Raw genomic sequence first — 15,835 nt, 5'->3', positions numbered from 1 at the left:
TTATGTATGTTGACAATATTTTTTTCATGACTGCCTCCCTTATGACCCTTTGTGCTTTCTGAGGGCAGACTTACGTCTTCATTTCTCTCCCTGTGTATTGCCTACCACAAGGCTTGGTGCACAATAAATGTTCAGTTACTATTTGCTGGGTCAGTGTGGAAGTGAGTGAGTGACGGAAGGAAGGAAAGAAAGGTGTTATAAACATAAGCAAATTGCAGAGGCTGGATTTTGATAGCTTGCTTTCTCAATGGCTCTATTTTCAATTCAGACATTTCAGTGAGAACCCATCTTGGTGTTTTTGAGTTTTTATACTTCTGCAAGTTTTGGTCACCTGTACAAAGTTCACACGTTGATGCATAGAAAAGCATATTCAAAACCAAGGGTAGAGAGAAACCTGTTTGCATACTAGATCCTTTTGCCTTTTCTGTGTCTCCCACTCGGCCCCAGCTGGAATGAACCAGGCTGTGCTTAAAGAAGCTTCCCAAGTTTCTTCTATGATATCCCTCATTTGCAACTGCTTTATATTTATGGTATTTATGATATATCTCATTTTGAACTGCTTGTAAAAACAACCGCTTAGCTTAGCAGCTATAGCATAGTTTATGAGAGCTGTTTGAAGTGCTATTATTGTTGACTGTAAAAGCTGGATAGCAAAATTAGAAGAAATTTTGAAACAAAAGTCATTCAAATCCCATCACCTAACAAGGCAACTTTTTTATCTTTTCATAATCCCCTTGAGGTCTTGTCCATGTGCACACATTCATTTTCCTCATCATTGTTACAGGGAGCATGCAGCATTGTTCTTTGCCTTTTCCACTTAACATTATTGCAAGAACCCGTTTTTCCCTGTTTTTCTGCATAGTCTTTGTAATGATCTTTTTAATGACTGCATAATCCCCTATTGAGTTGATGTACCGAAATGTACTTATACAACCCCCTTTGTTTGCCATTGAAGATGTTTCTGATCTTCCACTAATCCATAACCCTGCAGTGAAGACTGTCAGGGGTAGAACTTCTGAGGATTTCCTTAGAAGACACTCCCCTGAGCAGGACTGCAGGGCCTGAGCATCACCGGGAGTGAGGCTGTCTCGCCGCTGCTCCAGAGGCTGTTCCCATTTATGTCCAGCAGTTGATGGGTTTACTAGTTTCAGGGCCACCTCACTGGTACAGGGTATTGTTTAAATTTTTTGTTTGCTAATTTAGTAGAAGTAAAATGGTACTTCAGAGTTGCTTTATTTTGCATTTCTTTGATTATTAAAAGAAATTAACATTTTCCCCTGTGGTTACTCTTTGTATTTCCTTGGATATGAGTTGTCTGCCTATTTCAGTAAATTAAGGTCTTGATTTTTTTTTAATCAAACCCAGTTAAATCTTTACACACAATAGCTATTGAATTTTTTGTATATGATTTATATATTTCCCAGTATTGTGTTTGCCTTTTAATTTTAGGCATCTATTTGTAGTATAAAACTTACTATTTTTGTAACCAAATCTGTCAGTGTTTTTTGTGGGGTTTTTTTTTTTTTTTCTGTTGCTTTGAAGCTTAGAAAGCTATTCCCCCTCTGGAGAGCTGATAAATATTTAATTCTGCCTTCTGTTATTTTAAATTCTTTAATTCATCTGGATTGTATTGGAGTATAAACCGAGTTGCAAATTACATTTTATTGCTAATCAGTCATTCCAACCCTTTTCTTCTGTGCTCTTTCTCAGGAATCATACACCAGATGAAAGGTGATTATGACACTGCACTGAAACTCCACAAGACCCACTTGTGCATCGCCCAGGAGCTGAGTGACTACGCGGCCCAGGGCCGCGCCTATGGAAACATGGGCAACGCCTACAATGCTCTGGGCATGTACGACCAAGCGGTCAAGTACCACCGGCAGGAGCTACAGATCTCCATGGAAGTGAACGACCGTGCCTCACAGGCATCCACGCACGGGAACCTCGCTGTGGCCTACCAGGCGCTGGGCGCCCACGACCGGGCCCTGCAGCACTATCAGAACCATTTGAACATCGCCCGGGAGCTGCGAGACATCCAGAGTGAGGCGCGGGCTCTCAGCAACCTGGGCAACTTCCACTGCTCTCGAGGGGAGTACGTCCAGGCCGCCCCCTATTACGAACAGTACCTCCGGCTTGCTCCTGACCTTCAAGACATGGAGGGAGAAGGGAAGGTCTGCCACAACCTCGGCTATGCCCATTACTGCCTTGGAAATTACCAGGAGGCGGTAAAGTACTATGAGCAGGATCTGGCCCTGGCCAAAGACCTTCACGACAAATTGAGTCAAGCAAAAGCTTACTGCAACTTGGGCTTGGCGTTCAAGGCTCTGCTGAATTTCAGCAAAGCTGAAGAGTGTCAAAAGTACCTACTGTCCCTAGCCCAGTCCCTGAATAATTCCCAGGCTAAATTTAGAGCCCTGGGGAACCTGGGCGATATATTCATCTGTAAAAAAGATATCAATGGTGCAATAAAATTCTATGAGCAGCAGCTGGGCTTGGCTCACCACGTGAAGGACAGGAGACTGGAGGCCAGTGCATATGCAGCCCTGGGCACTGCATACCGAATGATCCAGAAACACGACAAGGCCTTGGGTTATCACACACAGGAGCTGGAAGTATATCAGGAGCTGAGTGACCTGCCGGGAGAGTGCAGAGCTCATGGGCACCTGGCCGCAGTCTACATGGCCCTGGGGAAGTACACAATGGCTTTCAAGTGTTACGAAGAGCAGCTGGATTTAGGGCAGAAGCTGAAGGACCCAAGTCTCGAAGCCCAGGTCTATGGCAACATGGGCATCACAAAGATGAACATGAATGTGATGGAAGAAGCCATCGGCTACTTCGAGCAGCAGCTGGCCATGCTGCAGCAGCTGAGTGGGAACGAGTCTGTGCTTGACAGGGGCCGGGCCTATGGCAACCTGGGGGACTGCTACGAGGCCCTGGGTGACTACGAGGAAGCTATCAAGTACTATGAACAGTATTTATCTGTTGCCCAGAGTCTGAATCGCATGCAAGACCAAGCCAAGGCTTACCGAGGCCTGGGAAATGGACACAGGTAAAAATGGCAGAGGACAAGTGTGGTTAGTAAACCTGCACCAGGGCAGCTGGTGCATCCACACGGCAGCGCACTGACTGCAGAGCAGCTCCATACGCTGCTCATTTGCCTCCTCCAGTGATTCTGTGAGTTTAGCAGGGGTATTTCTACCCTGTGTCATGGAGGAAGAAACTAAGGCCCAGAGTTTGTGTCCAAGATTACACAGCTTGAAAGGGACAGCTGAGAGTTTAACGCAGGACCCTCTGACTCCAAACGCAGTGCCTTTTTGACTACATCATAATGAGCAGACTAAAAGAATAGGAAGGGGAAAGATGAATGAATCGATCTCACTTATCTTTTCTGATTGCCCCTCACATTATATGAATGTGTTCATTAATATAACATCTCTACCCACCAATTACTTGGACCCCATATTGTTGCTTTTAGGGAAAGCCACCTCAAAAGAGGGGAGTGAATGAGCACATACTGTCATCGTGCTAGGCACCTTGTGTAGATATCTTGTTTAATATTTATTGCAGTTGTGTATTAGTCTACATTTATCATTATTGGCTACAGGATGTGGGATTTATCAGCATCCAGAAACTGAAGCTCAGGGAAAGGAATCCATGTCCTATACAGCTGGTTTGGTCTGCTGCCGGAGTCCACGCCCTTCTCCTTCTTATCGCCTTCTCCTTCTTATCGCGTCATCTCTTAGCAGCACAGCAAGACACACTGTTGGCCAAGGCACTGCTTTCCTCCTGGGTGTGGGGAACCCAAGAAGGTGTCTGTGTTTGCAGAATATATGGCCTCTCCAGACAGGCAGGGGATTAGGGCTCCTGGAGAGGAGGAAGGGCAAGGGTCAGACTAAATCATCACCCACAGAGTGCTCTGAGAAGCTCAGGATGAAAGATTTATCGCCATTGTAAAGTGATTTCAAAAACATAGTCTGTGCAGTAGTGGAAATTGGGAGGCCCAAAGAACCAAACAGTTCACTTGCTATCATTGTGCCTATTAATATATTTTATGTTTCCTCGGGGTGTATATCCCATTGAATCTCAGGCTCTTGGGAAGGTCACTAAGGGATGACTCTTGAATTGCTTTCCAGATTATGAAATTCCCCTGCATCTCACTCTAAGGGCACATGATAGATTTTAGCTAGAAGAGGAGTTAAGAGCTTCTATAGTAAGTGACAGTGACAAATGCTTTTCATTTTCTCAGGGGCTTTAGCATGTCTGCACCTGCACAAAATAATATCATTGCTTTTCTGTCTACATCCCCACAGGGCAATGGGGAGCTTGCAGCAAGCCCTGGTGTGCTTTGAAAAGAGGCTTGTGGTCGCCCATGAGCTCGGGGAGGCCTTTAATAAAGCCCAGGCCTATGGCGAGCTGGGAAGTCTGCACAGCCAATTAGGAAATTATGAACAAGCCATTTCCTGCCTTGAACGCCAGCTGAACATTGCTAGAGAGATGAAGGACCGAGCTCTGGAAAGTGACGCGGCCTGTGGCCTGGGGGGTGTGTACCAGCAGATGGGGGAGTACGATACAGCCCTGCAGTACCACCAGTTGGATCTGCAGATTGCCGAGGAGACCAACAACCCCACGTGCCAGGGCCGGGCCTATGGGAACCTGGGCCTGACCTACGAGTCCCTGGGCACCTTTGAGAGAGCCGTGGTCTATCAGGAACAGCACTTGAGCATCGCTGCACAGATGAACGACTTGGTGGCCAAGACGGTGTCTTACAGCAGCCTTGGAAGGACGCATCACGCTCTGCAGAACTACTCCCAGGCAGTCATGTACTTGCAGGAAGGTAAGTGGAAAGGTCTGTGCAGCTTCTCCGTCTACTCTGAGTCTGAGCTCACAGTCTGCCCAGGAGGAAATGCACTCATGTGAGTGACCATCTCGACCTGGAGTGAGGATTCAGAGGCTACATCATCAGTTCAACTCCAAAACCACGGTGTCCCCCCGTGGGTGCTCCATAAGAGTTCACAGTTCTTTCCACTCTCCTGGATGCATTACCCAGCTTGTCTCACTCTGCTAGCCAGCTGTCCAGGGAGCTGACACCCTCCTTGCCTTTCAGAGCCCTCCACTGAATGAAAAACACCTTCTCCACAAGATGAAGTTAGATCTTAGCATGTACAGTTTAATGCTCTGCATCAGGAAATGCGCAGTGGTTCTGAGCCCGTTGTGCACTAGACAATACCTGAGCTGCGTTAGCACTGTGTACAAGTCCATTTCAGGGCGGTGCCAGGCTCTAATCCAGTAGCATCTGTCTAAGAGTCGCTCAAGCCGTCAGCCAGGTTTCCCAGCATTGGTTACCTGAGGGGCTGGGCTGTCGCCACAGTGCGCTCTCTTCAGGCCGGCCCAGAAAGTGCCTGCTTCCCTCACTTCCCCTGGCCCTGTTCCCTCTCTGGCAGAGGCTCCATGCGGCTACCTGCACACAGGTGGTCCTGCGGTGCTTCCTCCCTCACCACGCAGAAGCCCTGCAGCAGTGTGTTTGCCCTCCACTCTGAAAACCCTCCTGGAAAGCACTTCTCACAGGACCATGGCATGTTACCACTTGGGAGGGAGCACAGCAGACGCAGTGTTCTTGGCTCTTGAGTAAAAGGAAAGGGGTGCTGATTTCCAGCAAAAACGCTCATGTGTGGTTTCCAAAAAACTTTCCATACGTAGTTTATCTAATTGGATTTAATTCTCTTAGTAACCCTGAGAGGTGTATATTTTCATTCCCATTGGCAGCTAAGTGACCTGAGGCTCAGAGTGCAGTGGCTTGATCCTGACCATGTGGTCAGTCAGTGGTGGCGTGGAACCACATGAGACCCCACGCAGCCTCCTAGAGCCTAGAGCCAGGCTGGCGCAGTCACGTCCATGATCACTCCTGAGCCCCAGCTGGGAGCTGGGAGAGAGGCAACGCACGGAGCGGAGAACGGGCCAGCGGCCAATGGTCAGGGTGGTCCTCTGTGCAGACCAGGTCTTGCCCTGGCCTGCAGGCTGAGAGGTTACTGGGAGGCTGTAAGCTACTCCCCAGATATTATTTGGCTCCCACTCAATGGGAGCTCTGCCTCAATGCATTAAATATGAGAGTTGGCTTTTGGTTTCCTAAAACTAGACTGTGGTAAAATTCTAACAGACTGGGGGCAGTTTTCAGTTGAATATGTGAAAACTATTAAATTCAGACCTAGTGTATGACAACCTTTCAGCTGTGTTCTTTGGTTTTTCCTGAAATTTTATTTCCAAGAAGCAGCTGCTTTGCCTGAGATATTGTAACATAATTCTATATTTATGGAAAGCTGTTTTTTTTTATTGTTGTAATTTTAAGTCTTGCAGAGATCTAAATTCGTATTGTGGCGTTGCCACGGTGTCTTTTCAGTGAATGTGGTCTACCCCAGAGCCCGATGTTCCTCTTGGGCCCATCTAGACGCCTCTTCACGAGTTGTTATAGGTGCAGGACCCTATTGGATGCTTTCTGAGTGCTGTGAGTTAGGTCTTCAGCCTCTTTCAAAGAGGGAACAGTTCAGTTGGAAACCACTTTAGTTCTCTTTCCTGACTTTCAGAAGGGGCTGTGGACTAGCGTCACACCGCCCATGTGCAATAGAATCTCATAGGTGGGCCTGGTCAGAGTCCTTTGAACAAGCTCTGTGGGTTGTATAGTTACCCTTGATTGAAACCACTGGTCTCATCCAGTTTTCTTCTCTTTTTGCAAATAAAGCAAGGGAGCTAGAGCCCACTCGGCTCCAGGAGAGCCGGATGGCTGGGTCAGATCCTCAGAGCAGAAGCAGGTGGAAACTGGGACAGCACAGATGTCGTGTCTACCGTGTTTGCTCTTCACTGTTGAACTTCTGACCATGGGGCCAGGGAGGGTCCCCACTATGGGATCCAGCAGGGAGCATGGTCAAGTCCCTGCTTGCACAGAACATACCTTCTGGAGAGGCTGCCACAGTGAACTTCCAGCTCAGAGGCCCCGGCCTAGCAAGGAGAGCAATCCCGAAGAGTGAATAGGGCTAGCTGGTTGAAGGTTAAAACAACCAGCCTCCTCCTGGTTTTCACCCAAGAACCATTTCTTTGATTTCTGTTCCTACTCTATGAAGTATTTTAAAATGTGAATAATTTGCAAGTACATATTGTTTTTGTTACCCAGTGACATGATTTAAACGTAAAATGCTGTTGCTAAGTTTTCTGAGTTATGTGCTTTTTGAGATACATGATATTTTATGGAGCTTGAACCCAAATCTCACTTTTATTAGGCTCTCAACTGACTCGATTCTTTTCCAGAAGTCTGAAACTCAGTGCGCCCAGCATGCTCAGGGGCAGATTCCCACTCACCCTGATGCAGATTATAAAGAGGAAGTCCTTCCTTTGTGTGTACAGTTGTAGCACGGGGGCCTTCCTGCCGTCTCGGCACAAGCTGACTTCTCAGTACAGAGAGCAGGGTAACAAGGGCAGAGTGATGCTGAGAACTGCTTAGTGACCCACACAATAAAAGGTTGCCTTCAGATTTGACTTGCTCAAAGCCCTGGAGGTTGCCAGTGTCCTGAAATCCAGAAGCTTGCTGTGAGTAAGTGCCCCAAACTGCTGGTGCCTATCCGAAGGCCAGTAGAATGAGGACAGTCTCATCTAAAGCTTTTGACTCACCAAAGCACTTGTTCTGCATCCCCACTGAGGCACATCGAAGTCTCAGCCTTAAAGGAAAAGCAGATTGGATGTGAAGTGCTCCAGTGGCATCAGTAACAGAAGGCAGGGTCAGGCGGTGCGAGCATTCTGCTTCCAGAGGACATCCGATGTGTCTCCTGTCAATGCTGATTGGATGCTGTGCCCGGGTGATAGGAGAGATCTGAGCTGGGCTTCTGTGCTTGACTGTGGAGCTGTCAGAAGCACTGCTGCCAGCCAGAGAATTGGGTTCGATACATTTATAGGCCTGGAGTTTTCATTTGCAAAGCTAGGGATTTCACAGTGGGGAGGGCAGCCAGTTGGGTTCTGTTTGCTTCGGTGTTTCTGCCTGCCCTGCAAGCCTGTCTCCTGCTGATAGCCATCGCCTGAGCTCTTGCTGGGTCATCTTGGAGTGACCTGGAAAGGTTGCTACTAACACAGAATTTGAAAAGAATACTTACTCTGCCTTGGCTGAGTCTGCTCTTGTCCTGCATTTTATCTCGCTGTGTTGCTGACAATCTTTATATCCACCCGAGGCAGAATTACCCTCTAGAACTCCTTGGCAGGGTGGAATTGTCTGTCTTCTATACGTCCTCAAAATTTCTCTCTCTGAATTCAGGTTTAAGGTTAGCAGAGCAGCTGGGCCGAAGAGAAGATGAAGCCAAGATTCGCCATGGTCTTGGCCTCTCCCTCTGGGCGAGCGGGAATCTGGAGGAGGCCCAACATCAGGTGAGCAGGAGAACCCTTTTCTGAGTAGATTTTGTTTCTAGAAGTGTGGAAGACCTTGAGATTACTATCCTAGCAGTGATGACATTTGTCAGAAAGTGTTGACTTGTGCTCTTGGGTTGATGTACAAGATATCTAGCCTGTATCAGCCCAGATGTGTTGAACCATAGTAAAGACTTGTCCACTTGTGTGATAGATTTCTCAATAATTTCTTTGGGATTCTTGTATTATGTGCTGCTTTTCCTCATAAAACCTTAATATGACATCATATACATTTTTTGACAGAATTAATCCAAGAATTCATAATTATTGGATTTACTGTCTTTGTAGGTTTCTAATTATATCACTAGATGACTCTTTCCCTTCTCCCTCTCCCTCTCTCTCTCTCTTTCTCTCTCCCTCCCTCCCTCCCTCTGTCTCTCTCTCACACACACACATACGCAGAGTTCATGTTTCTGCATATGTTCAACCAACAGTTGAAGAGAAAACTCCTCTTAGGCTGGCTCTGGAAATTAGAAAGATCCCTGGAGTGGTCTCTAGTCAAAGATCCCTCTGTCGGGTTGCAGGAGTTGTGAGATGGCTTTGAAAATCACATGCTCAGCCGCTGAGGCAGCCCTTACCATGGAGGGCGCTGTGCTAGCAAAGGGGCCCAGGATTGGTGAATACAGGCTCCCATCTGAGGTGCTCCTGGGATTGAGGACATGATGTGCCTGAACTTGTGCCATAGCATCCTGGGATGTTATGGCATTTTACAATGTAAAGAATTAGTCCTCTGTTTTCTGGTTTCAGATATTAAAGTTTTTATTGATACAGTGATTTATAGTTTTCAAAGTACTTCCACTGACTGAGTGTATTCCTGAATAACCCTGTGAGCTAGAGTGATAACCATCCCTTTACAGAGAAGAAGCTGAGGCTCCGAGTCTTGCTGAAAGTCCCCCAGCAAATTCGTGGCAGGGTTGGGAGTACGTTCCTCTCTCCTGGTCTCAGTCCCTTAGTCTTAGAATTCTGTTCTTTACATTTGCATAAATTTAAACTTTGATACTGTTTCCGCCTATAAGTATCAGAGAAAAGCCTCATGGTCCCACTGACAGAAAAGCCGTGAGAGCAGCAGGACAGTGTCTCCTTAGGAGCGTTGTGTGTCTGGTGGACACGTTCTTGGAGCACGGCTGTGGAGAGCAACATCTGGTTTGGAACAGCCTGCACAAAGCCCCCTCCTCCTCCTGAGAGCACAGCTGTCCTCACGGCTCACCCCCTCCTCGCCCCCCTCCACCGCCCCCCCCCAACCTCAGGCGTCTCCAGCTTGCCCCTCCCACTCCCATCCCAGCCCTTCTGCACTGTGAGGCATGGGGTGGTGAATTACAGTGGCTTGATGACAAGAGCAGAGGCTTTTCGTTTGTTTTAATCAAAATCAGGACTTGATTGCATTAATAGCTATCTTTTTTCACAACTTTCAGACTAGGAGTCTATTACCCTTGTCTTTTAGATCCCCTTGTCTGTCAAAAATTGATTACACAAACTGTAATTTACCAAGTATAATCCAACTGATCCCTTTTCAGGTCTGGAAATGGAGACTCTGAAAACAGCTTTCCCATGGCATAGCAAGATGTGAGCAGCAGTGGTCTTTAGTCAGGGAACGGCTGGCCCGTAGTTTCTGTAAGATGGATAATGTTCTCTTTACCCCTTTGCAGCTCTACCGGGCATCAGCCTTGTTTGAGACGATCCGACACGAGGCGCAGCTGAGCACAGACTACAAGCTCTCCCTCTTCGACCTGCAGACGTCCTCCTACCAGGCCTTGCAGCGAGTGCTCGTCAGCCTCGGTGAGAGCGAGCAGTGGGGTTTCCACCCCGAGCGTGCACCCTGTGTCTGAGTCGCTTAGTGAGCACCGTGATGAAATACAATTTGTTGTCACGGCAGAACTGAAGCCACAACCACAACCTAGCCTTTGAAGATTCGTTCATACATCCAACAAATGGAGTGCCACGTGCCGGTCAAGAGGGCCCAGCTCCTGACCTCTGGAAGCTCTAGTTCATCAGCAGATGGAAGTTGGGGGTCCAGGAGGCTGTGATTTGGTTGTGGAGACAGAGGCTTGGCAGGCAGACCCAGGAGCCAGAGGGGTGTCCTAGAGACAGGGTGCCTGAAGCAGGTGCTCCCACCAGGTTCCCTCTGCCCATCGGCACGTGGGGGCAGGCGCCTGAGAAGGCACTGGCCTCTTCCCTGGTTCCCTGCCACACCTCCTTTAATGCTGCTGTCCAGTAAATATGTGTGCTGCCTGCCCCGTGGCTGTGGCACTGTCAGTGACAACTCTCCCAGGCTGGTGTGCCATGCTGAATTGGGGCAGCACCCCCTCCCCTTACCTGGCTTAACTGTGGCAGCCACCTGATTCCAGCTCTGCTTCTCCTCAGGCCTGCCTATCTCTGCAGACCATTTTCCACAGCCCAGAAGTTGGGTTAAGTAGGTGTCCATTGGAATTAACAATGTCTTTCAAGTTGGTTGTTAAGGCCTCACCAATAACCTGTCCTTTGCTTTATATATATATATGAATACTCAAACTTCCCCTTAAAAAAATGTGTCTATTAACTGTGCTCATTGCCTGGGATTACAGTTTATTATCTGTTATAATCACAGTGTTCAGTCTGTCTAGCACTTTGGGGCCAATTTTCCAGTGTGTACAGAAATTGTCCCTGCTGTTCCAGTTAATAACTTAATAGAGTAAGAGGAGACATTTGCATACATACATGTAAATCCCCACTTATCTGCTGATGCACGGACTGCAGGAAGCGGGGCATCCTCGCAGTGCTCTTGGAGCTGTGGCGTCTGGTCTCCCCCCTCTGCCTGCTCTCTCTCTGGACCTTCGTTCTAGCAGCTCTTCCATTGTACATTCACGATTGCAAGTAAATCCTCTGCATTGTGTTTCTTCTAACAATCTTCACTTGAAAGGATGTTGCTGCATCTTTTATGCTCTCATTTTTGTGCATTAACTTTTACACTAGATTACAGATTAGTTTCTTAGACAAAGTGGGTTTAGAGGTTGGATCAAAAGACTGAGGAAAAATTGGAGAGAGAAGCGATTTCAAAGAATTAGAGACCACAGAGGTTTGAACGCTTTGCCCGTGGGAACTAGAAGAGACAAGAAGCAAGTGTATGGGACCCAGGAATGGAATAAGGTATAAACTCCCAGCAATTATAATGTCACTTATATATACACTGTGCTTTGAATGCTGCCTACCAGGCATCTCCACGTGTAGGGCCTCATTTAGTCGTTGAGATAGGCAGGACAGCTGTCAGGAGCCCTTGTTTCAAGTGACGGAGGAAAAGGCACTCCAGCAGATAGACCAGCATGTGTAAGGACACAGAGGTATAATTTGGTGGGAAATGTGGAAACGGGGCTGGTCAATGTGATGTACGGAGGAGCTGCATCGAGGAGAAATAGAAAGATGGTCAGAAGCCATGTCCCAGAGGGATCAACTGTCACGACCAAATCAGAACCAGGCTGAGCAGGAAAGTGAGAGGGTAACCAGAGAGCAGAACATCAGGTCCAGTGAGCCGAGAGGATGGGGTCAGAAGACAGGAGGCCTGGAGCAACTCGGGGTGAGGAGGGAGAGTGGCAAGGCTGAGGATGGATGCTGTAAGCAGCTCTCCTGAGCTAGCTGTCAGACAGGGACGCCCAGCAACTTTCAGGAGTGCGGGATCTGAACCTGGGCCTTTGAGAAGAGTGGTCCCTGCATGCGGCCTCGGGGGCAGGGGTGCACTTGACAGTCTGACTGAGAGTCTGCTGCGTGTTGGTGTGCAGAGGCCGTGGGGCTTCCACCTGCCAGGGCTGTCTGGACCTGGTGGCCATCTCTGATAAGCACACTCCCTGTGGACTCCCAGCCTATCCCTTTGTCTCCCAGGCCATCATGATGAAGCTCTGGCTGTGGCAGAAAGAGGACGGACGAGGGCGTTTGCAGATCTCCTGGTGGAACGGCAAACAGGACAGCAGGACTCTGACCCCTACTCCCCGGTCACTATCGATCAGATCTTAGAGATGGTTAACGGCCAGAGGGGACTTGTGCTTTACTACTCCCTGGCGGCGGGCTACCTGTACAGCTGGCTGCTTGCTCCTGGGGCAGGTAAGATCTCTTTCATTGGGAACAGGGCAATTAAGACAGCAGACTGTGAAAGTCTAATGAACAGAGGTGGGAGAGATACGTTACCATAGATCAGATCCAGGAGCTAATGTTGGCTTTCAGCGAAACCTCAACCTCAGTGGGTAGCTGGTGGTGGGGCATTCAATTAATAAGACAGCCCAGCTCTTTCATTCCCCCAAGAAATCACAGCTCCTTGCTGGTGAATGTGGAAGCATTTATCAAGGAAGACTAAGAACAGGAAGATTAATGTCACCAGCAGCCCTGTTTTTAGGCAACTGTTGTTCATTAGCTAATAAAGCGATCACTGTAAGTCCTAACAGGTTCTTTCTAGATATGATTTAATAATTGTGACCCTTTGTTGTGGTCCAGTTAAAGAGACTGAAATGGTGATGGCAACTCTATCACAGTATATCAATGAAGTCTCATGCTTGAAATTTCTGAGTTTAGCAAAACCCATTTTTAACCAGTTCATTTGTTAATCTGTTTCAGAAATAAAAATCCCCTTTGATTAAATCAGGATTAAATGTTCAGACTTTAACAGCTTCGCTAAGTACAGAACCACTAATTAGCTGTTAGGGCCATATTTTTTGCATAATAAAATGCTGATGGTTTTACCATGTTGGAGACACACCAGATCCAATTAGAGTTTATTGACTGGGGAAGTGGATCTTATAATTGGGAATCTTGAAGAATGAGCTTCTTGGATATCTGTAAGCCAATTTCAAAACGTTCAACTGCCAAGGCAAACTGACAAGCTTTTCTTGATTACCTCTCTGTCCCTTTAATTTAAAAAATGATTGCTGGATGACAGCTCTGAGGTGCTTCTTGGGTTCTGATTACATTCTGAAAATGCTTATACATTCCATGCCTCAAATTACTCTTTGTAATTTTCCCCTTAATTCCACGTTTCCATAGGCTTCCCATAAAGAACATTCTTGCCTCTGACCTTTATATGCTAGCGGTTTTGAGTTGTGATGTCTGTGGTGACTTGGTGAGTGTCAGACACAGTGGGCTAAATCTCTGTATCCCAGCCTGCAGAGGGCCCTGGTACTTACGACGATACAGCTGATGATGGAGGCATTGAGCACGTTCTTTCTCTCCATGGTGGTTATGTTTTGGGGACATGATTTGACAGGTGGCATATCCAAATCCCTGTAATAATGAGTCATGTATAATGAGGCTCCTATTGTTTCTCTTTCCGTTTCTCTTTGCTCTTAATTAGACTCTGAAGCTTTCATTGGGGCTTTAATCCAATCAGAGAGGACCAGCATTTTCTAGGGCCAACACACCTCATTACCATTTAAGAATATGTCCTGTGTTTATTGCCAGAACACCACTGCAGACTGCCTTCGGTTTCATACAGCCATCGTTTTTTGCTTCTTTAATCCATTAATGACCATTGACCAGTTGGTCTTATTTAAAGATGGTTTAAAATGTTTTTATCTGGCCTTAATTCTGCGTGTTTATTTTGCTTTGCTTTTGTGATACGAAAGGTCTATATTTGGCTAGTTACAGTTTTTGTCAGGAGTGCATCTTCTGGGGAGAATATACCTTTGGCATGCTCACGCACCATTCCTCAAAGGGAAGTTTCCCTGGTTGCTGCTTCTGAGACGCATCTGTTTTAAAATACGTGAACTGATGTGAACGAGTCATCAGCCCTGGCGCTTCTGAATATGTATCATCAAAAGCAAAAGCCCTGTCTTGAATTCCCTGTTTTCATGTACCAGCCCTGATAGTGAAAATTGTAAAAATGGTACTGATCAGAATTCTGAAAGACCTAGATTTTAGGATTTCTTCCCATGATTTGGAGGACAGCGTGCTCGTCGTCTTCGACCTCCTGGTCACATAGCTGTGACCTTGTTGCCCCCTGCCCTCCACCTTCCCGTCCCCTTATACCCCAGGCAGGTGTAACGTTGGCTGTGCCTGTCTCATTTCAGGAATTCTGAAGTTTCATGAGCACTACCTGGGAGACAGCACAGTGGGAAGCCCCAGTGACCCCCAGACGGGCGGCAGCGCGGCCCTTCCAACTGCCGCGAGCTCGGCCCTGGAGCAGCACGTTGCCAGCGTGCGGGAGGCCCTGGGCGTGGAGTCCTACTGCTCGAGGTAAGCAGTGCGGTGCTCCTGGGCCTGCCTTCAGATACGAGGGTTTTCGTTGGTTTTTTCTTTTATAAACATCCTACTTGAAGAAATCTTCTGAAATTCACACAGTTGTGCTCAGTCTATTCACAGTTGATGCAGCAGAAGCAAATATGTGTCTCTGGAGTACAAACCCCTTAGCAGAATGTCTGTTCTTTTCAGTAATTTCCTTTCAGACAGGGAAGGGCCTCATCAGACATGCCCATTTTCTAAGATGGGTTTGTAGAATGTTTAAACATAAACATGACTTTGAATTTAACATATTAGCTAATTAAAATTGAGATGCTTTTTTGGTTATAAACAGATTCATAATGAGTTTGTACTACAACTGAACGCCTGTTTGAGAATTTATCACCAGTGACAGGATCTGTGTGTTGGGGGGCTGAGGTGAAGACGCTGAACTTCCAATATCAAGGATAGGGAAGAAAAGTGCTGTTTTTTTGCAAATATTGTAGAAGTTATATACTCATGGAAATGTTTAATCATAATTGACTGTTTTATATATAGAAATATATATATATATAATATACATTTTATATATAGATAGTAATTTCCAGAAGGACCCTGTTTCTCGGAAGATGGAAGGAAGAGAGTCCCTGAGAGCTGGGTCATAGCCAGATTTCCCAGACGTCTCAGTCCTCCGTCCTGTGATTAACAAATGTTGAGAAGATCTGTGTCAGAGAATCTGCTGTGTGAGCTGGTGTCAGGTCCCAGGGACATCTGCTTTTCTCTTGAATGATTTCATTTATAATCATGAAAATCCTAAGATGTGGCAGTGATTTCTTTAGAAATAGGTGCTTAACTCAGACTCCCGAGTGTATGGTAGTCATTGCCAGCAGCTGGGTTGATCTTTGGGTGTTTATCAAGTCTGAGATGAGCTCTTAGAGAGAAAAATAACCACTGGAAAATAGATTGTCAAGGCCGGAAGGGGCCCTGGTGGTCATCAAGGCCAACTCATTATTTGACGGAAGCCGGCACAAAATGGGACTTGCTGACAGCAAGTTAGTGTCAGAGCTGGGATCAAAACGGTCTCAGTCTCAGCCACACTCCCAGGCCAGTACTGGTTCTGTTTTTAATTATCAAAATTAATATCATACTTGAGACAATAGCCGAAGCATGTAAGAATGTCATCTCTAGCTTCTGTGTGTGGGAAGCATGAGCAGGCATCAGC

The 15,835-nt window shown here is 46.9% G+C and overlaps 1 protein-coding gene across 5 annotated transcripts in view; it reads left to right on the top strand.

Annotated features, from left to right (window-relative positions):
* TTC28 (tetratricopeptide repeat domain 28) overlaps nt 1-15,835 on the top strand; it is a 578,341-nt gene that overhangs the window by 480,289 nt on the left and 82,217 nt on the right. For all 5 annotated transcript variants that reach the window (XM_061385220.1, XM_061385219.1, XM_061385223.1 and 2 more), the window contains 6 exons: nt 1,711-3,052; nt 4,314-4,837; nt 8,294-8,403; nt 10,089-10,218; nt 12,292-12,510; nt 14,466-14,631. In XM_061385220.1, the coding sequence (XP_061241204.1) occupies nt 1,711-3,052; nt 4,314-4,837; nt 8,294-8,403; nt 10,089-10,218; nt 12,292-12,510; nt 14,466-14,631 (2,491 nt within the window). The remainder of the gene's footprint in view (nt 1-1,710; nt 3,053-4,313; nt 4,838-8,293; nt 8,404-10,088; nt 10,219-12,291; nt 12,511-14,465; nt 14,632-15,835) is intronic.

Source organism: Bos javanicus, chromosome 17 (assembly GCF_032452875.1).
Source record: "Bos javanicus breed banteng chromosome 17, ARS-OSU_banteng_1.0, whole genome shotgun sequence".
In the NCBI taxonomy this organism is placed as follows: Eukaryota; Metazoa; Chordata; class Mammalia; order Artiodactyla; family Bovidae; genus Bos; species Bos javanicus.
The sequence above is the reverse complement of the archived record's forward strand: the minus strand, read 5'-3'. Positions and strand labels throughout refer to the sequence as shown.